Source organism: Mauremys mutica, chromosome 3 (assembly GCF_020497125.1).
Source record: "Mauremys mutica isolate MM-2020 ecotype Southern chromosome 3, ASM2049712v1, whole genome shotgun sequence".
Classification (NCBI taxonomy): Eukaryota; Metazoa; Chordata; order Testudines; family Geoemydidae; genus Mauremys; species Mauremys mutica.
The window spans coordinates 144,384,960-144,409,067 of record NC_059074.1 but is presented as its reverse complement, the minus strand read 5'-3'; the positions used below and the strand labels follow the sequence as shown (position 1 = coordinate 144,409,067).

The 24,108-nt window shown below is 42.0% G+C and overlaps 1 protein-coding gene across 2 annotated transcripts in view; it reads right to left on the bottom strand.

Annotated features, from left to right (window-relative positions):
- Nucleotides 1–24,108, bottom strand: part of CRIM1 (cysteine rich transmembrane BMP regulator 1) — a 320,862-nt gene that overhangs the window by 123,870 nt on the left and 172,884 nt on the right. For both annotated transcript variants that reach the window (XM_045011826.1, XM_045011827.1), the window contains exons 6-7: nt 15,489–15,671; nt 5,735–5,932 (exon numbers count right to left, since the gene is read on the bottom strand). In XM_045011826.1, coding sequence (XP_044867761.1) covers nt 5,735–5,932; nt 15,489–15,671 — 381 coding nt within the window. The remainder of the gene's footprint in view (nt 1–5,734; nt 5,933–15,488; nt 15,672–24,108) is intronic.

Genomic DNA, 24,108 nt, shown 5'->3' with positions numbered 1-24,108 from the left:
GTCTTATAAACAGGTGTACACCAAAATTTGATTATTTTAAACTCTATGGAATCATTGAATTGAATATCTAATACAGGGATCAGCAACCTTTGGCACACGGCCCAGCTGGGCCGGTTTGTTTACCTGCCACATCCGCAGGTTCGGCCAATCGCAGCTCCCACTGGCCGCGGTTCGCTGCTCCAGGCCAATGGGGGCAGCAGGAAGCGGCGGCCAGCACATCCCTCGGCCCGTGCCGCTTCCCACCGCCCCCATGGGCCGAACCTGCGGATGCGGCGGGTAAACAAACCAGCCTGGCCTGCCACGCCACTGGCACGCCACTTCCTGCAGTTCCCATTGGCTGGGAACGGCAAACCGCAGCCACAGGGAGCTCTAGGCGTGCAGACGCTTCAAGTAAACAAAATGTCCCAACCCACCAGTGGCTCACCCTGACAGGCTGGGAGCCAAAGTTTTCCAACCCCTGAAATATAGGGTCAGCTTATGAAAGGGTCATACAGTTTTTACTATTTTTACCTATCCATTTTGGGGGGTCGGCTTATAAACGAACGGGCTAATGAATGAATATATACGGTATGTCCATTTTACGGTATCCCCGGTACAACAAAGTGCATTGTTAATACAAAATTTAATTTCCTTTGGTGTGGCCATCAACGTAAAGCAACTACCTGAAACAATTTGAGCAGCACATGGATTAACACTTCTATAAATTAAAGGTACTACAAGATAAATGAGGACTATTGTCCCCCGACATATGAGGATGAAAGCTGCAATCACAACCTATGCAGCCTGGCAGAATTCAAACACAGTATGTATAGCAACATTAAGAGCAAGAGAGATTTTATTGGTTAAAAGCTATTGCTTTAAAATGGCAGCCACTAAACTTGCAAAGAATGTACCCAGAAGTCAGGGTAGGAACCCAGGCTCAGGTTTGTGCTCTTAACCCAATGTGAAGACAAATATCCAGTGAACTGGAAAGCAAAGTTAATAGACCTATGATATTTGAAGACAAAACTGCCAAGATCTGATTAGGGGTACTGGCATCATCTTGGTTCCATCCTCACTTACCTGGAGACCGATCTCCTGAACCAAGTGAATCAGAGGGAATATGAAGAAGAGTTCCTGATTCCAATCCAAGAAAGTGGAACTGCCAATGACATGGGATTTTGTTTGACCCTGACACAGAGCTAGACATAATGGATGTTATCCTTGATAATAATGAGATCTACCTACAGAGACTACTCTGGCATAACAGATAATGTTAAAATAAGAGCTAACCAGAGAGACAGGGCGAGTGAATTAATATCTTTTATTGGACCAACTTCTGTTGGTGAGAGAGCAGAGAGACAAGCTTTCATGCTTATTCAGAGCTCTTCTTCAGGTCATTCCAGTAAACTGTAGTCTACACCAGCATGTCACACACTAACTGGCCTGCATGGACCCTACTAGCATGCACTCAAAATTCCCCAGCGTGCATTAACGTAGTACTGTTTGAAAGAGATGGGACTACATGCAGACTAGGAAACTTTGTGTATGCTGGGGTCCAAACAGGTCAATTAACACATGATAAATGGTACAGACTAGAATTTACACGCATTAGTCCAGACTAATGCGCCATGTAGACAAGCCCTAAATCTCAGCTGAGAATTGCAAATTACAAATTAAGAGCTCTCTCATTAGGCACTGTGACTATCTGCATGCTCATTTTCAGGTCAGTTTAGTACAATCAATGTCAGAATACTTCTTAGGCATTTGCACCTGAAACAAATTGCTTGCCAAAACGGAGGATGAATGTTCTGGGCACTAGATTCAGTGAATCTAGAGAAAGGTCTTATGAACCACTTATGCAGTGGGGCTATCTGTCTGGTATATGATTCTCTTGAACCTGCGGAGCTGGATCTTCAGCAATGAACTGCTAAGTATAGAGTTAATGGTGCCAGAAAATGAAGGGTGGTGCACTGCTGGTACCAGACAGTCTGCAGACAAATCTTGACAAACTTATTGAGGCTACAGCACCCATTTAGTAAATGGAATTTCAGAGTCAACAGCACTGACATTGGACCCAGCTGATCTGGACAAACCCTGGGACCTGGGTATTGCTGATTCTGGGTACCTACCCCCTTTGACAAGGAGTTTACCCAAATTACCAGTGCTGGATCTTTAGCACCAAATTATATGAACTTAGAACAGATCTGAGGTTTTTACTGCCATTTCAGTTGGGGACAGAATGACTTCCAACTACTGGTTCACCAAAGTCACTGGTGATGTATCTTTGGCACTGGTGGAACCAGGGACCTTAGTGCTTCTTATGCTGTGTGCCAAACCACTTCAAGCAAGTGACTCATAAGAGTCAATTATACTAGATCTGCACCACCAAATCTCGTCAACCTGAATGGATGCTGTGATTTAATGTCACTTATACTGGTTCTGGATTACTTCAAGCAAGTCAACGGTTCTAAAACCTTGGCATCAAATTCAGATGATCCAGACTCTGTTGGAGATGTTAATGCTGTGCATAATGAACATCGGGCCACTTCTTCAAGAAGTTCACCGGAGTCCACAGCATTAGATTGTAGGCACTGAATTTAGTTGAACATGGATGAATTAGTGCAATTTATAGTGGGCACCTAACCACATGTTGGTTCACTAGAGTCTATGGTGCCAGATCCTACACACAAACTTAAGTCAACCTGGAGGAATCTAGGGATCTTGGTGTTATGTCAGTGGTGCTGGGACCTCCACTGTGTGTTGATAGTGCTGGGATCTTGACACTAGGCTTGGATAGCCATTTAAGACTGGGGACCATTTAAACCAGGCAAAGGCTCCAAAGCCAGAGATGCACTTACACGTTGGCAGATTTATTCAACTGAGCTTGAGAAGCCTTCCCATCAGCAAAGTGAGAGGTACCTCTCACTCAATATAGGCCCAGAAGATATCTGTGCCAGATGGGGATAATTTTACTTTTGTTAAAAGAAATCTGTACTAACTGACAATCTAAACAAAAACAGCCCTGAGAGGGCAAGAGAAAAGCAAAAAATGATGAGGGAAAAAAATCAAGGATACTGTGCATTATCCAAGCTCAGAACACCTTTGGCAGTTAATAAGGAACTGAGGGGCAGTTGGGGACACTGCTCTTTCTATACCCTTGGAATCCTCTGTCAGGGGAAGGGGGGAGGGTGGCAAGTGATTCCCAATGGACAATACTCTTCAGAAGATTCCAGAGCTCAACACCAGGAGTTGCCAATCCCAAGGGGAATATGCAGAGACCATTCAACGTAAGGCTCTAATATCCTATGATCGACCCCTTTATCTACCCAGTTCCTCTTTTTTTACTCTAAATTAAAAAGAGAAGGGATCCTGTTATTCCCCAATTTAAAAAAAAATCCCATAGGAAACTGATTCTCATAGTTTCTAGTTTTATCCAACAGGACATCTAATAAGCTGTTTATAAAATTCATATGCTCTAACAACATACTTCTGCTTATTGTTCAAGATGAGCAACTGTGATCTAAAACAAACTGACAATACAGAAACCTCCCATTTTCTAGATTTGCAAGTCAGCAGATGTTTATCCTTTTGCTTCAGTGTCTGTTGATTATAAAATGCTGTTCTGGGCAGGTATCTGCCTGGAGCTAATTTAAAAACTCAGCCAATTATGTAAAAGAGATATTTCCATGAGGAAATGAAAGCTAGCAGCTAAGACTGTTTAAAAAAAAATGAAATGCATGGAAAGTAAGGCAGCCAGCTCATTCACATTCTGGCTTGTGTATAAATGTTTAATCAAAAATGGATCCAGGAAGTCAGAAGATAAATAAAATTTCTTTGAGGAATCTCTTATTTTTAGGGTAACAGTCCATGATTTTGAATTCCACTGTTTTGTTTCCTTCAATTTCAGATATTTTCTTAATTTTATAATATATAAAAGCAGAAAGATTAATGTTGAAATTTTATATAAATGTTTCCTCTGCTTCCACCCTGTTCCATGATGTGTTTAGGGGTGAGAACATTTAGTTTCTTCTCTTTTCCTCTTCATATGGAGAGGGTACATTGGAGAGGGACCTAGCAATTCCAGCAATATGAGACGGTGCATCTGTGCTCTTCTTTAATTAGTGTGATACCTCTCTTGTGGCCAGTATGCTGCTGAGCTGAGTAGGGATAGTTTTCCAGAGTGCCATGCACTGAGGGGTAATTCCACATCCATTACAGAAAACACCAATTATAGTAAATACCACTATCATGCTTATTGTGTTCCTTGACTGATTTCAGAAGATTAGTATGCAACTGAATCTCTGAGGCTTGCACAATGCATCTCTACTGGACTCCAGACAGTTGTTGGAAACATTGGCTCCAACTCATAAATACAGAATATGTTCTGGAAACTTTCAAAGATCAAAGTTTTTATAGCTCCCTTTGTTATTCAGGGCCTGATTCATAATTGATTGAAGTCATTGGAAAAACTCCCATTGACTTTAATGAGATTTATATCTACCTCTCCGTGAACTCAAATATTTACGTGCATGAGGTAACAGAAGCAAACCAGAGGCAGCTTAAAGTGAGGAACATCATTTAAATTCACACATTTTATTCATGAAACAGTATAGTTTAAAGATATTTCATACATAGCAATTAAATAATAAAAAACCCAATTTATAAAGGTTAATCTTTCCTTTTTGGAAAATTAATGTATAGATAACTGATGGAGGTTTTACGTAATGCTGGTCAAATTATTTTGTTGGAAAGTTTTCATCCAATTTTTGGCAATATTTCCCAAAATGGATATTTTAAAGCATTTTGATTTTCTTAACATTTTATTATTTTCAACCTAAGCTTTTTTCTTTTTCCATTTTTTTTGCATGTTCATTGTTTTATTTGTACTTGTTTATCTTTTCCACTGTCAATATTAACTGGTCACCTTAATCAAATGTTAAGATTAAAAACCAGCTTTTTCAAAAAATCTCATAATAAAAATATATTTGAAAGTGAAAAATATTTAACAAATATTCTACTACATTTTTGGAAAGTAAATTGCCAGTCAGTTTTGAAATACAACAGAATGAAATTATCTTCAAAATTCTGTGAACTTTTTCTCACCGTCCCAAACATATTCTAGTTTTGAGTGAGCCCAACTCAACTGAATGCTGTATATCCTTTAACAACCTCAGCATACACACTATAAATATTGCTAAGAAGATATGAATTCGTCCACCTCCAAAAGACTTACACAATGGGGATTGGGTGCCCAGCAGCCTTAGACTCCTTTGAAAATGCTAGCCTATGAGTAGCCTCGGCATAATGTTAAGCATCTGGTTAAGCCTTTGTAGGGTCAGGGCCAAAAAATACATCTCTGCCACCACTTCCTCATACAAAACATTAACTTCAGAGTACAGAAGAAAATGGGACACCCCCAGCTGCTCACTCCCCACCGTCCAGCACGAGGCAGTCACCCTGAGGAGGATCCCATCAGGAATCTGTCACCGGAACCTTGCAGGGAGCCCCCTGTCGCCCCTGTTCCGCATCTCCTGGGGCTGAAGCAGGGAATGTCATGGAGGTCTGACCTCCGTGACATAGATGTAGCCTTAAGCATGAGTGTCTAGTAGAATTTGTCCTGACCTACACAAGTCAGTAATGGTCACCTTATCACAACTAGGACTCAAAAGAATACCGTTATCTAATGAAGACAAGCCCTTATAGGCTGAAAGGTCTCCCAGTAGAAGCAACATTTGAAATGAATATATCTTACCTTCACACACTGGGCAGCATTCCCCAGGTACCTTAACAGGATTCAGGCAACTCTGTCCACAGGCTGTTGCCACACAGTGGGGGTCTCCATTGATACACTGGCAGAAAGTGCAGTCATCTTCTCTCCATCGATCTCCATGTGCTTGGATCTGACCATTGGCATAGCAGCCAGCAGGGTTATTAACTGGATATACTGGATCTAAATCAAGATAAATTATAGTAAGAAGAGACAGTTTATTCTCCCTGTTATGCCTGGAAAATATTTATAAATGTACAATTTGATAACACCATTATGGAGGCTGGCCTTAAGACCCTTTTCCCTTTCTGGAAAAGAACCCAATGCATTCATGGGGACTTGGTACTCAGGCAGGTGATGGGTCTGGAGCAGCGGTTCTCAAACTGAGACGGGGCCCCAAAGTGGGTCGCAATCCCATTTTAATGGAGTTACCACGGCTGGCTTTAGACTTGCTGAAGCCCAAGCCCCACCACGCGGGGCCGAAGCCCAAGGGCTTCAGACTTGAGTGGTGGGCTCGGGTTACAGGCCCCCCCCACCTGGGGCTGAAGTCCCTGGGCTTCAGCTTTGCCCCTTCCCCAGTGCTGTGTGGCTCAGGCTTTGCCCCCCCTGCCGGGACAGTGGGGTTCAGACAGGCTCAGGCTTCGGTCCTCGCTCCTAGGGTCATGTAATAATTTTTGTTGTGTCAGAAGGGGGTCATGGTGCAATGAAATTTGAGAATCCCTGGTCTGGAGATTCAGGTAACTCCTTTTTCATTTACACTTGACTAGAAGATTGAACCCTTTTCTTTCAGGGGCTGACCTTGCCACTGTGATCCATGCTTTAGTCATCTTCAGATTAGGCTACTGTAATATGCTCTGCATAGCACAGCCACTTGGAAATTCAGCTGGTACAAAATGCAGCATCCTGACTGGAAAGAGTGCTTATGACAGGAATCAAATTGCTCCAGGATGCACAAAACTCACAGTAAATATTTTAAGGTATTGGTTTTAAACTATGCAACATCTTAAATGGGTTGGATCATGGTTACCTCAGAGACCACCTCTCTTCCATGTGATACCATGAAAGATAAGATCCAGTTCAGGCCCTATTTTAACAGACAACAAATATGGATTTCAATTTCAATTGTGCTAGCTCAATCTCATTAGTTTAAGATAACTGAAAAGCCCATTCAATGCTTTTAAAGAAGGTTTTTCAATCATGGTAAGCTAGCTCGACTGAGCTCACACGATTGAACCCACACCGCTTTTGCCTTGATTTTCGGATCTGGGCATGGTCTTAGATTTAATCACAGAAGGCTGGAGGCAGGACATTCTCCATTAGAGCTCCTTGACTATGGAAATTGCTACCTTCCACAGAGCCCAAATCCATGACCTTCAAGTCACATTGCAAAGATAGTTTGTTCTACCATTTTTCCCCCCCTGAAATGAAGAAATGACGGTCATCGGTGAAGCAGCATACACAAATTGGAGTTGTTGGTATCAGGATGCGTCTATTATTTTAGTTAGACGGTTTGAATTGTAATTGTTTTTACAAAATTTGTACATGCCCAGAATGTTAGATGGATGTATATTTTAAAATAAAACTAAATAAAACCAATATTTCAAGTCTCTTGGCCTCTGGTGATCCCAGTGCATTCTGAGGCATAATGCCTGACAACAGGTAATTTGAATCAAATCTCAAATTCAAATATAAGAACAATTATTGAGGTGACAATCAGGGATCCAGCCTGGGGTAGGAAGGCCTAGGGTAAGCCTAAGGCTGATTAGAGCCTAATAACAACAAGTGTTGAAAAGTTTGCACTTGTGAACACCACAAACAGTGTAAATGCACATTGGTGTAATTATATTTAAAAAGTTAATAGGAGACTGGATGTTGGAATGCATAATACAGTTCTGCGGTCTCTATGAGCGGGGATATCAAAAGGGTAGAAAAAAGTTAGGGAGTGTCTGTTCCCCAGTAATTGCATCTATGCACGTACAGATAATCTTCACAGAAGTGGAAATTCTTAGACTTGTTAGAAATATTCTATTGGACATACTCTTTCACCTACCTAGCACCTCTATGTACTCTAAATACAAAAATGGTGTAGGGATTTTTGCCCCGACTTTCAAATACAACAAATTCAGCTGAAAATATAGGTGTTGACTCTGTGGGTGCTCCGGGGCTGGAGCACCCATAGGAAAAAACAGTGGGTGCTCAGCACCAACCAGTGGCCCCGCTGATCAGTTCCTCCCCCTCCCGTGCCTCCCGCAGGCTGATGATCAGCTGTTCAGTGGCATGCAGGAAGCCCTGGGGGGAGAACCAGGGGCAGGAAGAGGCAGAGTAAGGGCGGGGCACACTTGGGGGGGGGGAACAGGGCGAGAAGAGGTGGCGTGCTGCAGGCATGGGAAGAGGTGAGGTGGGGCCTGGGCGGAGCAGGGGATGATCACCCTTGGGAAAACCAGAAAGTTGGCACCTCTGGCTGAAAAGATGTTTTTGTTTGTTTGTAAACTTGCAAGGAAGAGAAAAACTATTTTGCACCCTTAACTAGAGTAAAGTGGACAATAGCAAGTGAATGCTATAATATTAAAAACCTCATGTTAAGAGACTTTCATTTCCAGATTGTTCTAATTTATATACTATGTAGGATTGCTATCAAATCAGTTAGGTTTCAAAACAGTGTGGCCTTCTACATTGAACAATGTAGAATAAGCATACACAAAAATACAAACTTAGATACTTCAGGACCTTACTGTCTATTTTTTGTACTTCTGTATATTGTGTGTGTATAATTAGCAAACAGACTGCATTTTGTTTTCTAACTGTTGAAAGGCCAGGAATTTACATTGGTGAGACAAGTTCACCCTATAAACCATCTGGTTATGTTGTTATTAACAGCCAGTGACCTTAGGACATAAAGTAAGCTGTCCCCTGCACCTTTTGGGACTTAGCATTTACATCAGATTGCGTGCTTAGTCTCTTTTGTAGAAAAATCCTTTTTTCCTCCTCCTTCCTTCCCACCCCCCAATATTGCACAACACAGAGACATACATGCCACAATGACATTATTTTGTCCTATCAGGTCAAGTTCAAAGCTTTAACAGTTATTTGCATTACTCGGTACAACACAGTTTCATCTCTTGGGATTTAAAACTCCCAGACCTGCTTCCTTGTTACTAAAGAAAATGAGATACATGTGCCTCAGGGCATGTTATTGTAATCATCATGCTTATGTTTGGGAATATACCTCTTCATACCGAGATTTATCTTCAGAATTCATGCAAATGAATAATGCTATTCTACATATGCTTTCCCACAACTAGGAAGAAAAGTATATTTTGATCTTCGGGAATGTACTAAACTCATCCAAATTAGCAACTATGCTGATGTATTTTGTCCGCAAACACAAAAAGGAAACATATGCATCTCTATTATAATTTTTTCAATTAGATATCAAAGCGAGCAGTAATTCTAGATTACAAAACAAACAATAACTCAAACTAGCACTACATTAGAGATACAGCCAACATTTTAATAGTTAACACTAGCAACTAATAACAGGAGCAAATCCCAAATACGTGCAGACATACACTTTCCTCTACCCTTAGGTTAAATTCCAGCCCACAGAAGATTAAGGCTGCAAAGTCAAGCAGTCAAAAGTTATTGAACATCAGATTTTTTTCGCTTTGTGTGAGTATTCATTATGATAAAATTGGATGCAACTTTGAGTGACATGATCACACAAGTACTTTTTTAAAGGACATCTGTTTCATTCAGTCACAAGATGGTAAATAAGCAAAATTCTTTAAAAGAAATAAGAATGTTCTCTTTCGGTCAAGGCATTGGACTGGAAACTCAGGACTGCTAAGCTCTTTCCATCATGCTGCCACAAAACCTTTTTATACAATGATGGGCAATACTATCAAGCTCAAACACAAAGAGGCAAAATTAAGGCTGCACAGACAAGCTTAATTCTTAACTTTTGAGGTGTTGTCTTTGCAACCATAATGTTCTTTAAACTTATCCGTGTTTTATGTAATTATTTAATTTTCTTACCCCAAACCAATACAAGCCATACTCATTGGAAAAGAATAAGGAGAGATCTCTTCTCATAAAACTCTATAGGCTGGATTGTGATTAGCCTTTATACAAATGCAGAAGTAGAGCACCAAGAGGTCTCCCACAAGAAATGCATGTATAGAGCAAGCCTTGCATACTCGGGGACAGTATATTACACTCCTTGAAGGGGTGTAACAATCACCACACTCCTTGCTTCCAGAGAAATTCTGGAAGAATTATGAGGCAGAAATCTTTCTGCAGCATCTGCAAGATTGGTAGGTGCCTGCATCACTACTTGCGAGCTTGAAAGTAAAGGAAAAGAGCATAGAGGATCCATCAAGAAACAACTCAAATCATCAGGAAAATGTAAGCAGATAAAATAAGCAACCGTAACAAGAAAGGAAACATTAAGGAAAAGATAAAGTCCACAAAAAATCCCCAACACTCAGAAGGAAGAAGCAGGAAAAGAGGAGAGAGAAATACACGTAATGATGTGTGATGTCTGCACCAATTGAGGAAGAAAGTCTTTAATTGATGTCTTTCTAGCTTCTATTTAACATACACCACTTTGGAAATTCAAAAAGAAAAATATCAGAGGGGTAGCCGTGTCAGTCTGGATCTGTAAAAGCAGCAAAGAGTCCTGTGGCACCTTATAGACTAACAAACATATTGGAGCATGAGCTTTCAGAGGCAGGTATAAATATACAAGCAAGAATCAGGCTAGAGATAATGAGGTTAGTTCAATCAGGGAGAATGAGGCCCTCTTCTAGCAGTTGAGGTGTGAACACCAAGGGAGGAGAAACTCCTTTTTTTTGTAGTTGGCTAGCCATTCACAGTCTTTGTTTAATCCTGAGCTGATGGTGTCAAATTTGCAGATGAACTGAAGCTCAGCAGTTTCTCTTTGAAGTCTGGTCCTGAAGTTGTTTTGCTGCAGGATGGCTACCTTTAGATCTGCTATTGTGTGCCAGGGAGATTGAAGTGTTCTCCTACAGGCTTTTGTATATTGCCATTCCTAATATCTGATTTATGTCCATTTATCCTTTTCCGTAGAGAGTGTCCAGTTTGGCCGATGTACATAGCAGAGGGGCATTGCTGGCATATGATGGTGTATACTACATTGTGGACATGCAGGTAAATGAACCGGTGATGGTGTGGCTGATCTGGTTAGGTCCTGTGATGGTGTCGCTGGTGTAGATATGTGGGCAGAGTTGGCATCGAGGTTTGTTGCATGGATTGGTCTGAGTCAGAGTTACTATGGTGCGGTGTGCAGTTACTGGTGAGAATATGCTTCAGGTTGGCGGGTTGTCTGTGGGCGAGGACTGGCCTGCCTCGGCCTGTGAAAGTGAGGGATCATTGTCCAGGATGTGTTGTAGATCACTGATGATGCGTTGGAGAGGTTTTAGCTGGGGACTGTATGTAATGGCCAGTTGAGTTCTGTTGGTTTCTTTCTTGGGCTTGTCTTGCAGTAGGAGGCTTCTGGGTACACGTCTGGCTCTGTTGATCTGTTTCCTTATTTCCTCGTGCGGGTATTGTAGTTTTGAGAATGCTTGGTGGAGATTTTGTAAGTGTTGGTCTCTGTCTGAGGGGTTGGAGCAGATGTGGTTGCACCTCAGTGCTTGGCTGTAGACAATGGATCATGTGGTGTGTCCGGGATGGAAGCTGGAGGCATAGCGGTCGGTGGGTTTTCGGTATAGGGTGGTGTTAACATGACCGTCACTTATTTGCACCATGGTGTCTAGGAAATGGACCTCTCGTGTAGATTGGTCCAGGCTGAGGTTGACGGTGGGGTGGAAGCTGTTGAAATCATGGTGGAATTTTTCCAGAGTCTCCTTCTCATGAGTCCAGATGATGAAGATGACATCAATGTAACATAGGTAGAGAAGGGTCGTGAGTGGACGAGAGCTGAGGAAGCGTTGTTCCTCAAGAAAAACGTTATCATACAAGCAACTGAGACAGCTAACTTTGATTTGTGTCATTTGGACAGAATTTGATTTATTAAGATAGGGGTTGTAAGAGGTTTTATACCCAATTGCAACAGAGTGCTGGAAATTAGCAACTGAACTAGCAGTCTGGTCACTGTTTAAACAATTAGTCCCCCCAGACAGCCTGATTAAAGGAAGTTCCTGATTACCAGATCAGATTGGGGCCAGGTAAATTATGAGCTAATTAGCTCATAACAAGGAGACTGGATAAAAGAGCACCAGAAGGAAGTGCACAATGGAGGAGAATCAAGAGAGAAATGCTAGCAGGGTCTGATAAAGGGAGCTCTCTGTGTAGAGAGACTTTTTCCCACCTCTACCATCTGGGTAGAAAAGATAGTTATGCTGAATGTCTGTGTAAATAGTATGGCCGTATGAGTATGTAAAAGGTGGTGAGAGAAACACTGTAAATAAACTACAGGGTGATATCTCCAAAAGGAAGATCAATGAACAATGTATGACAGCAAAGATGACAGGAGCAGGGCATGCCCCATCACACCAAGAGAAGTAGTAAAATTATAATCCCTTAGAGAGAGACAACCATCTAACCTCACCCAAAAGAACACTGAGTCAAAAGGGATTTATAGAAGAAGGGAACAAGTAATTGGCTTGCCAGTTACTGAAAAGCCAGAGACCATACTTCCCTGACTTGAAGATATGAGAAGCCATACCAGAAAAGGAGGCATATAAGCAGCAAGCCAGACCAATGTCAGACAACCAGGCAAATGAAGCAAGAGCCTGACTGTTGTATCAGACAAGGCCAAATTAAAAAACAGCTGAGACTAAAAACCAGATCTGAGAGACGGGGTTCTGCTGACAACTGTCTAATCATTATCTATTGTATCCTGTCTACCAGGAACCAGCCACACCAAGAGAATTCCATTTGAAGTATCTGATATCCTAACTCGCAACATCTGAGAGAAAATAAAAACTAATTCACTTGGCAGTCCCATTCACAGTGTCTCAGATGAGGAAAGGTAAAGCTGATTTTTTTTAAAAGCAGTCTAACGTAGTACTGAAGCATTTGTCAGAAAAACTAGCTGACAAGTGATGTAGTACCAACTTTTCAGTAAACATGAGAGATCATGGGCCACCTTCTTTGTGGTGTAACTATGGCAGAGAAGTTGCCCCTATGTTTGAGTGTATGAGAGTCATTTAGACACAAGTGATCAAAATACCATACAATCTCCAGAAAGAGAGGTTTCCACATCATTAATCAAATATTGTTTAATTTCAATTGCCATATATATTATTTATGTTTATAAGATCTAATCCTGGAAATTTTAGGCACACAAGCAGTCCCACTGAAGCAAAAACCCCATCCACTTAAGGCACCGGTTCTCAGTCTTTCCAGACTACTATACCTGCTTCAGGAATCAGATTTGTCTTGCATACCCCAAGTTTCACCTAATTAAAAACTACTTGCTTACAAAAATCAGATACAAAAATACAAGTGTCACAGCGCACTATTCCTGAAAAATTGCTTACTCTCTCATTTTTATCTTATAATTATAAAATAAATCAATTGGAATATAAATACTGTACTTATATTTCAGCTATTTGATGCCTGAGCCCCGCCACCCAGGGCTGAAGCATGTAACTTCGCTTCTTAGGGCCCCCTGTGGCACGTGTCCCCAGGAAACTGTCCTGCTTGCCACCCCCTAACGCTGGCCCTGAACTTGTGACTCCCCTAAACCTGTCCCACGAAGCCTGTCAGGGTCATGATCCCCAGGTTGAGAAACACCGAATAAGGCAAATATCTAGATGAGCTGACCTACCCCGACTGACCTCTGCGCACCCCTGACCGAGAACCACTGAATTAAGAGTTGAGTAAGAAATACACACTCAGGTGAGCAACGGTTACATGACTGGATCCAGAGTTAACATTGAAAGAGTATATTGTCACCTGCCACATTCAGTACTCTCCAGGCTGTAATTAAATACTTGACTATATCTTTAAATATCTGGAAAACCTGTAGTCAGTTAAATATTTCTAGCTAAGTAACAACAGCAGCAATATTTAACTTTTATAGCCTCTTTCTTCTGTAGATCTTAATGTACCTTAGAAACTTTACTGAATTCATCCTTACACCATTAGTGTGATGTAGGAAACTGAAAAATCCATATTTACAGATGGAAAAATCAAGACACAGAAAGTTTAAGGGACTTGCCCAATATCACACACTAATTTTGCAGCTGAGCTCAGAACAGAACCCAGATCTCAACTCTTAGGGCATGTCTATACTACTGCTTAAATCAATCCAACTTCTGCCGCTCAGGAGTGTGAAAGAGACACCCCTCCCAAGCAACGCAAGTTACAGAGATCTAATGCCGTTCACACTGGCGCTATGTTGGCAGGAGATGTTCTCCCGTTGGCACAGTGTATTCATCAGATGCAGCACAACTGCGCCAGTGTAGCGCTTTTAGTGTAGACCTGCCCTTAGTCATATGCATGTGTATTAATAAATTACAAAATAAGAACATGTCACAAAAGACAATGACAATATACATTCACATCCTACAACCATGAAAAAACCCTCAAACAAACCCACCAATCAGAGCGGGACAAACCAAGGAGTCTCACAGCATGCTCTGATGTTCAACAAACATGAGTTTCTGTCAGATCAAAGGGAGCAAGCCATCTCCTTGTTGAAGGCCCTCCTCTAAGAATGCTCAGTCTCCAGCCTCCTCGTGTATAAATCTGTACACGGTTAAATTGAGCATTCTGGCTTATCTCACTTGCTCACAAGTGATCTGAAAGAAACACAAGACCTAAACCCTAAGGGACTTTACAGGCCCAAACCAATACATATTGAATATACTGAACACTTTAAGGAGCAGCTGCTCAAGCTAGGCAATTCAGAACTCATCTGGATCAACTCCTCTAAAAGCATAATGGAAAAGGAACAAGGTTGGGGCAACCCCCCCACCCAATAACTCAAAGAGCTCTCTCTCTGCTTCCTGATCTCAACAAACTCAAGTTTTGGCAGCTTCAACCACCTAAGAGTGGTAGCCATCTTTGGAGACATGGCTGGCAAAGGGTGCGTCAAATATTTTCTTGTCCCAATGTTCGTGCAAGCCAGAGGTTAATGTGAGACTTCCTATATAATTCTTTTTTAGGCCAATGAGACTGTCACCCAAAGTGACAGAGATCACAGCAGCACGGCATGCAAAGAAGGCTGTCAAGAGGAGAGAGTGAGAGAACAGCCCAGTCTCAGACTGGGTTAGGCTGTTACCACGAGCATTCTATATGCTTTCCCAGTTTGGAAATAAACTGCCATAAATGCAAAGCAGAGAAATCCATGTCATGCTCGACGGGAGGCAGAAGGAAGTCTTTATTTTTTTTTTGGCATGGTGTTAATTAATGGGAGACTTCTGCAACAGAGCACTCCATCTACCTTTGTGGATACGGAATCAAGGAGCAGCGTCCACAATACAAGGCCTTCAGGAGGAATTAGGACATTTTTAATTATTATGGTTGTGTTTGTACCCAGCATGAGATGCTGTGGCTGGAGTGGAAACAATGGTAGCCCTGCATCAAACCCAGCAGCCAGCAACTGTAGAAGATAATTTGGATAAAAAACCACTATCTATCTATTGCCAAGACTTTAGAAGAACGACAAAGTGCAACAATGCACATTGGCTCTGAGTGCTCATCACCACTCAAAAAAGACAAATAAAAGAGAGCAGCTGTAATAAGTGACTATTAAGAAAGAAATTACCTTCACAGACTGGACAGCACTCTCCTTCTGGCACATAGTACCTGTCACAGTGCAGCTCGCCACACTGGGCTGAGAAACAAATCGAGACACCACCTTGACATCGACAGAAACGACAGGCATCCATTCGAAACATGTCTCCATCATAATACTCCACACTGTTAAATATGCAAGCTGGTTTCACTTCTGAAAGTAATAAAAAGAAAAAAAAGTGGATTTTGTAGTTTTAAATAATTTTATAAACACAACCAAAGAAGAATTCACTCTCGTAAGAATATCTGCCCCTAGCAAAAATACCAAAAATCCCTGGTGAAATGCTGTGCTAAAAAAAGGAAATTACTATCTTAAAGTAATTTAAAAATGTGAATTCCAAATATGGCCACCCATTTATTCTTATTTTTATTACTTTACAATGAAAAAGAACCCAACTTAAAGGTTTTGAAGCTCTTGAGAATCCTTTTAAAAAACATATGCCCAACAATTATCCAAAGACCACAATTACCAGCAACTACATTTAATTTAACCTTGCCTCCAGCAGAATCTCCACTAGAACCAATGCCACGACTACCCATCACCCAGCTCATTATAGGCAAGGGAAAAAAGATGAGCTCTGCAGCCCACTCTGAAGGTTAACAAACTCATGCTGCTAGTGACACAAAGTGATACAGAGACAGTGAGCGAAATTAATGTCTTTTTTAAACAAAGCTTCCTCCCACCCAAAGCAATTATTTTTCCCTAGAGTTTGTGATCTTTCAAATACATAAAATATTTGAGGGTTTGTTTCTTCAATGGGAAGACAGTTAAATACTATTCAAAAATATTCCCAGGGCAGCGAGATTATTTATAAATAAAAATCTGCTCCTTTATTATTCAAGTATTGACTAGAATTAAAATTTACTTATCCCTCTACAATGGTGTTGATCAGTTCTTTCTAGTCTTGCTTAGTTACAAGTTATCAGTACTACCACCTCTCGTGATTTTATCACAACTCTGCTTATGAAAACATGAAAGGCTGCCAACTGACAAATTTTCCTTTATTTAAAATGACCACCATTTCCCATTACTGTCAACAAGTTGGCTACTTTTTCCTTGCAGTCTATCTACACATGGAAGTGAGGCTGCACATAATAAAGTTGGCTGCCACCCTCCCACAATTTTCAATGAGACTGACGCCATGCTCACAGCCAAAGTTGCTGCCACTTTATGGTTCAGGGGCTGGACAGGACACAGGCCTGTGTCAAGTAGCAGGGACACTATGAACAGTGGGTTGGGAGAGTGAGGGGGAGCAGGAGGGAGCTTTAGAGGTTGCAGAGAGGCTGAGGGGTCCAAGGATAGTGATGGGATGGGAGATAGAGGGGATAAAATGACAGTTCTCCCAGTTGGGGAGAGGCACGTGGTAGGCAAGGGCCATCTCTCTGAGCAGCCAGGGGAAGGCAGTGCTATTGGACCTTAGTTCACAATGCCTGATCCATAATATTATTTAATTTTAGATACCATTTAGAAGTTTCAGTTACAGCTGTATGAGCTGCAACGTTCCTTTCCATCACAGACCCGCCTACAGTTAGTTTCTCACTATTACTTGCAGCCTAAGTTTACAGGTGGATGGATATAAAAATACAAATTAACCAACAACTTCTAAAAACTTTGCTAAAATATAGTTTTTCTGTAAAACAAATGTCAAACAAAATGTGTGACTGTATGGTGTAATACCACAATATGAATGGTGATGATCTGAAATGATCCACTAACTCATGAATAATACTGTGATCCCAAAGTCATATTAACAAAACCACTGCACCACTTTACATTAGCACATATTCTGTATATGCCATATATGTTACAGTAGAACTTTTAAATTAACATTTTAGAGAGTTTTTAAAAACTGGGACTATTTCATGAAGAGGGTGAATATCTAGCAACCACTATCACCTCATTCTCAGTTGAAGGCATATGTCTTTAGCTCATCAAACTGGTCCACAGTCTTGGGGTCCTTCAGGATTCCTTATGTCTTCTGGATACACCACACACACGCTCTTCTATCTACAATTTTCCCATTTTACCATACATGAACCAGGATAGGATGATGCACAGCTTCATAACCTACAAGATGGACTATTTCAACTTAACATACATAAAGCACTAGCAGATGAAAGCCCATACTATCACATGGGTGTAGCATTTGGGCCAAGTAATCCATAATCTCTAGTCTCTCCTTCATCCAACCAATAAAACTGTTGCATGCAACTTCGCTGTACAGTAATGGTGGCAATTCATTGAGTTACCTCTGATATAACAATGGTATGGAGCTCTTGGGATGGCAAATATACATGACTTACTGTAGCTATACACTGCATGGGTGTAATTTGCAAAGTCAAAATAGCTGTGAACTTAAAACAATGGATAACAGATCATGAATCCCAGTGATCCTTGAACCTCGTGATATTCTAAACAAACAAAAAAAAAAGGTCTCAACCATGCTTGCAGCTGTTTCCATCGCTTCACATTGCAGCCTAGAATTTCTGAGTCAGTGACATACAGACAGGTGACAATCCTGGAATCTTAAATAGGTGATCACATCAAGTTTTAAAAGAGCTTCAGTTAGTCCAGAATACAAGTCCACCTCCTTAACCACCAAGATCACATCACCGCAGCTTTGTTCACAAGACTGCCCCCTGGGACCAATTGAAGGTAAGTTTTGGCCTATCTTTTGTGTGTATGTGTGCACACGTGTGTATCATACAATTAAATTAAAATTAAAATTTAGAATTAGCAGATTTTTGTAGAAAGCAGTAAAATTAATGAAACATCTTAAATTGTGAGGTTAGAGAGTTTCCCCCCTTCATTTGCCTCTAATATTAAGACCAGTTTTCTTTAAGATTTTACTGCATGTCAGTGACATTTTAAAACATCCCCAACTCAAGTGTTTATGTTCAGCTCCAGTCTCAAGACATGTGGTAGGACTGCTACTGTGAAACTTGGAGGTTGAAGCAGGTTCTCTCAACAATTCTGATGTTTAGTTTATATAGGTCTGTTTCTCTGTCTTTAAGGCATATTATAAAAAACAGAGAAAGGGAGAGACCAGAAGAGGAAATACCATAAGAGCTATTGTGTCCGGGAAACTAGCTATGACCTCATTAGAAAGCAATTCACAAACATTTGTGAAATATTACAATTGTATGTACTCTGAGCTGCTAGTTTAAAAAAGTTTATTGAAAAGGAGACAGTGCTAATAATAAAAAAGGTCTTTAATCCATTTGTTCATTATTTCATTGTTTCTGAGTGTAGCTAACCAGACGGTCTGCAAATTCTTCAAAGAGAAGCCCTTAATCTATGCCTGACTAGGACAGCAGACGCTGCAAAGAGTCCTGCGGCACCTTATAGACTAACAGACATATTGGAGCATGATCTTTTGTGGGTGAATACCCACTTCGTCGGATGCATGCTCCAATATGTCTGTTAGTCTATAAGGTGCCACAGGACTCTTTGCCGCTTTTACAGATCCAGACTAACACGGCTACCCCTATGATGCTAGGACAGCAGAGAAATTCCCTGTCAAGAATGTCTAATTACTGTTAAAAGGCAAGGAGTTCCACAGGTAGACAGCTGTGTGAAGAAGTACTTTCTAATCTTAGTTTTAAACATACTTCCTATTATTTCACCCCTATTTCTTTGGGTGGTCCCTGGTTTTGTATTATGTGAAAGGGTAAACAACACTTCCTAATTCACTGTCTCCACACCATTCATGATTTTCTAGATGTAGATCATATCCCCACTTAGTCACCTCTTTTCCAGGCTGAACAGTCCCAGTCTTTTTAATCTCTCTTCATATGGAGGCTGTTCCATACCCCTAATTTTTGCTGCCCTTCTCTGTACTTTTCCAGTTCTAATACATCTTTTTTGAGATGGGGCAACCAGAACTGCACGCAGTATTCAAGCTATGGTGTACCATGGATTTATATAGTAGCTTTATCATATTTCCTGTCTTATGATCTAGCCCAGGGGTCTCAAACATGCGGCCCGCGGGCCGCATGCGGCCCTCGGAGCTCTTCCCTGCGGCCCGCGGAGCTCCCCCAGTTACTTCCTGTCGCCGCCAAACTCCCCTCACCCCCGCCCCCCTCCCCGAGTTATTTTCTGTGCCTAAGCTCCCTGCGCGCTGCTCCCCAATGTTTGGGGCCAGGTCTCTCCCCTGGCCCCACCTGCTGCCCCCACGCGCCTCCCCCCAGTGTCTACCAGTCCCCACTTGCTGCCCCCTCACCGCAGGAGCCTGCCCGGGAGCTCACGCTGACTCCACTCCTCCTCCGCTATGCTGGCTTCCGGCATCACCTGCTGCCGCAGGGTCCTAGCGCCCCCCTGCACTAGGGCCAGGGCAGGCTGCCCTTCCCCTGCACTTCTGCCCTAGTCCTGAGACTCTCCAATGCCCCGAGCCTCTCCAATGCCTCAAACCCCTCACCCTCAGCCCCACAGCCCTCACCTGCCGCAGCCTGGAGCCTGCACCGAGCACAGAGCCTGCACTCCAGACCCCCTCCCCCACCCAATCCCAGAGCCTTAGGCAGTAAATCTAAGTGCGTGTTTTGTCCTTTGAGTGAGGTGCATTACTGAGTGTATATATTTATTAAAACTGCTTGGAAATGACTTCGTCAAAAAAAAGAACACTCATGGAAGAAAAGAGAGTTTTCCAAGACAAATGGGAGAATTTATATTTTTTCACAGAGGTAAAAGATGAAATTCAATGCCTTATTTGTCAGCAAACGATTGCTGTTCCCAAGGAGTATAACGTGCGTCGGCACTATGACACGATGCACCGTGAAAAATATGATGCATTCACCGGAAAAATCCGAGAGGAAAAAGTTCAGCAACTTAAAGCAGCATTTGCCAAGCAAAGAAATTTATTTTCAGGGATTAACAAGTCTAGCGAAGATTCAGTAAGAGCAAGTTTTGTGATAAGCGAAATGATAGCTAAATCATCGCGACCTTTTACAGAAGGCTTATTCATAAAAGAATGTCTTATGAAGGCCAGTGAAATTTTATGTCCTGATAGGAAGAAAGTTTTTGAAGGCATAAGCTTGTCTGCAAATACAGTTGCCTGCAGGATAACGGATTTAGCTGATAATGTGCAAAAACAATTGATTCAAATGGCAAAAGACTGAAGTATTTTCAATTGCTCTTGATGAGAGTACAGATGTATCAGATACCACACAGTGTGGAGTGTTCATTAGAGGTGTGGACTGCAATTTGAATATAACTGAAGAATTGCTAGACTTAATGCCACTGAAGGGTATCACAACAGGACGTGACATATTTCAAGGATTGGAAGAGTGCATTGAAAAAGCTGTTGGTGGCGCTTAGCACTTTCCAGGAGGGAGGGGGGAGGAGCGGGGAGCCGCGCGCTTAGGGGAGGAGGTGGAGAAGAGACAGGGCAGGGGCGGGGCCTCATGGAAGGGGTGGATTGGGGGTGGGGCCAGGGGCAGCAAGGGGGCGTGTCAGTGATGCGGCCCTCGGGCCAATGCACTAGTCCTGATGCGGCCCTCGGGGTCATTTGAGTTTGAGACCCCTGATCTAGCCCTTTCCTAATGGTTCTTAACATTGTTAGCGTTTTTGACTGCCAGTGCACACGGAGCAGATGTTTTCAGAGAACTAATCACAATGACTCCAAGATCTTTCTTGAGTTGCAACAGCTAATTTAGACCCTATCATTTTGTACATATAGGTGGGATTATGTTTTCCACTATGCATTACTTTGCACTTACCAATACTGAATTTCATGTGCCTTTTTGTTGCCCAGTCACCCAGTCTTGTGAGATCCCTTTGTAACTCGCTGAAGTCATCTTTGGAGTTAACAATCTTGAGTAATTTTGAATTGTGTGCAAATTTTGCCACCTCACTGTTCACCCCCTTTTCCAGATCATTTATGAATATGTTGCACAGCACAGGTCCCAGAACAGATCCTTGAAGGACCCTGCTATTTACCTCTCTCCGTTGTGAAAAGTGACCATTGATCCCTATCATTAATAGAGTGTACTTGAACTTTCAGAAAGCCTTTTTTAAAACCAGTACTATATTAGCTATCCTCCAGTCGTCTGCAACAGAGGCTGATTTAAGCAAAAGGTTACATATCACAGTAGTTCTGCAATTTCATATTTGGGTTTCTTCAGTATTCTTGGGTGAATACCATCTGGTCCTGATAACTTCTTGTTTAATTTATCAATGTGTTCCAAAACCTCCTCTAATGACACCTCAATCTGGGACAGTTACTCAGCTATTTCACCTAAAAAAAATAGCTCAGGTGTGAGAATCTCCATGACATCCTCTACAGTGAAAACTGATGCAAATTCATTTAGCTTCTCCACAACAGCCTTGTATTCCCTGAGTGCTTCTTTAAGAGATTGATCGTCGAGGGGCCTCAATGATTGGCAGACTTCCTCCTCCTGATAGACTTACAAAAACTAACAGCAACATTTTTTTTAGTCTTCTGCAGGTTGCTCTTTAAATTCTTCTTTACCCTGCCTCCTCATATTTATACACTTGAGTTCCTGGTATTTATGCCCCTTTCTATATTTTCATCTCTAGAATTTGACTTTCAGTTTTTAAAGGATGTCTTTTTGTCTCCAACTGACTCTTATTCTATTGTTTAGCCATGGGGTGTGTGGGGGGGGAGGGGGGAGAGGGAGAGAGTTGGTCCCATCACTGGGTGGTTTTTTTTGTTATTAGGGGTTTATACTTCGTTTGAGCCTGTACTATGGTGCATTTAAATAGCTTCCATGAAGCTTGCAGCTATTCACTCGTGACTATGCCTTTTAATTTCCATTTAACTAGCTCTCTCATTTTGTGTACTTTACCTTTTTGAATTAAATGCTATTGTGGTGGGTTCTTAGGTATTTCCCCCACCACCACCACGAGGATGTTAAATGTAATTACATTAGGGGTGCTATTACTGAGTGGTTCAGCTATATTGACCTTGTGGAACGGATCCTGTGCTCCACGTAGGACTAAATCAAGAATTGCCTCTCCCCTTGTGAATAGCAGGACTTGCTGCTCCAACAAGCAGTCATTTATTGTCTAGAAATTTTATCTCTGCATGTACTCAGTCAATATGAGGATAATTAACAACCCCCATTATAATTGGGTATTCTGTTATGTAGTCTCTCTAATCTTCCTGAGCATTTCACAATACCATCACCATCCCAATCAGGTAGACGGCAATTTATTCCTAGTACTATATTCCTATTATTCGAGCATGGAATTTCTTTTCTGGAGATTCTGTAGTACAGTTTGATGGCAGTTAAAGTCATGTTTGCAGGTAACAGCACCTAGATATAGGTGCTGAGGAGATGAGGAAGGGGGATTTTTTCTTCTCTCTTTTTAATATAGGGAAGGCCAAAACATGCTTATATTGGGAGGGCAAGGAACCTGATGAGATTGAGATGCTGAGAAGGGTAAAGTGGGGTGGGGAGGTGAGAGAAAAGTTTTGGGAGATAAAGCAAGAGGGGATGGCATCACTTGGGCAGGAGGTGGAGAACAGCAAGAAGGAATAGCGAGTAGGGCGTAAAGAAAAAGGAGAAAGTGGAGGAAGGTGGTCATATCAAACCTTGCTGGGTTTTTTGCTTTGAAGAAATCAGCAAGATGCTATGCAGCAAGGGAGTAGGGGACTGGAAGGCGGGGGGGGGAGGGGGGGGCTTGAGAAGGGAATCAAAGTAGTAAAGAGTTAGCTGGGTTTGTGAGTGTAGGACTTGAAAAGGGAGTAGAAGTAGTGCTGTTTGGCTGAGATAACGACAGAATTAAAGAAGGAAAGAGTTCAGTGGTACTGGAGAAAGTGAGCCAAGTCACTGGACTTCTGCCAGAAACACTCAGCATCACAGTAAAAAGAGTACAGAAAATGGATGTTGGGAATAAGCCAGGAGTGGGGACTGGATGGATGGACCTTGTGACAGAAAGCTAAAGGGTGTGTAGTGGAGATGATCAACAGCTGAGTTGACGGAGGAGAAAGAAGTGGGAAAAGGGGAGAGAGGGCTCAGAGCAGAAGATAATCTGTGGATGCTGATAGTTTGAAAGTCATGGAAGGAACAAGTGGCAGAGTGAAGAAGAGGGGGCCAGAGAGCAAAGTTGAAGGAGATGAAGTGGTGGTCAAAAGGACGTCAGTGATGGAAAGATAAAAGAGGAAGCAGCACTTGGTGAAGACAAAATCCAATGACCAACCATTTTAGGAAGTGGGAGGTTTGATCCATATTTGCAGGTGAGAGCAAGAAGGCAGGAAGCTAGGGGATAAGATGGGATATCAGTATAGAAAGAAAAATCATCAGGGGAGGGATAGCTCAGTGATTTGAGCACTGGCCTGCTAAATCCAGGGTTGTGAGTTCAATCCTCGAGGGGGCCATTTAGGGATTTGGGGCAAAAATCTGTCTGGGAATTGGTCCTGCTTTGAGCAGGGAGTTGGACTAGATGACCTCCTGAGGCCCCTTCCAACACTGATAGTCTATGATTCTATGATTGCAATGTAAGGAAGACAGTGCTCCAAAAGGTGAAGTCAGAGAGGCAGGTGGACAAGGGAAGAGTCAAGTGGTAAACAGATAACATGGAAGGAGAGAAGAAGAAGAGGAAAAGTCAGATGAGGTATTGTTCAAAGAAA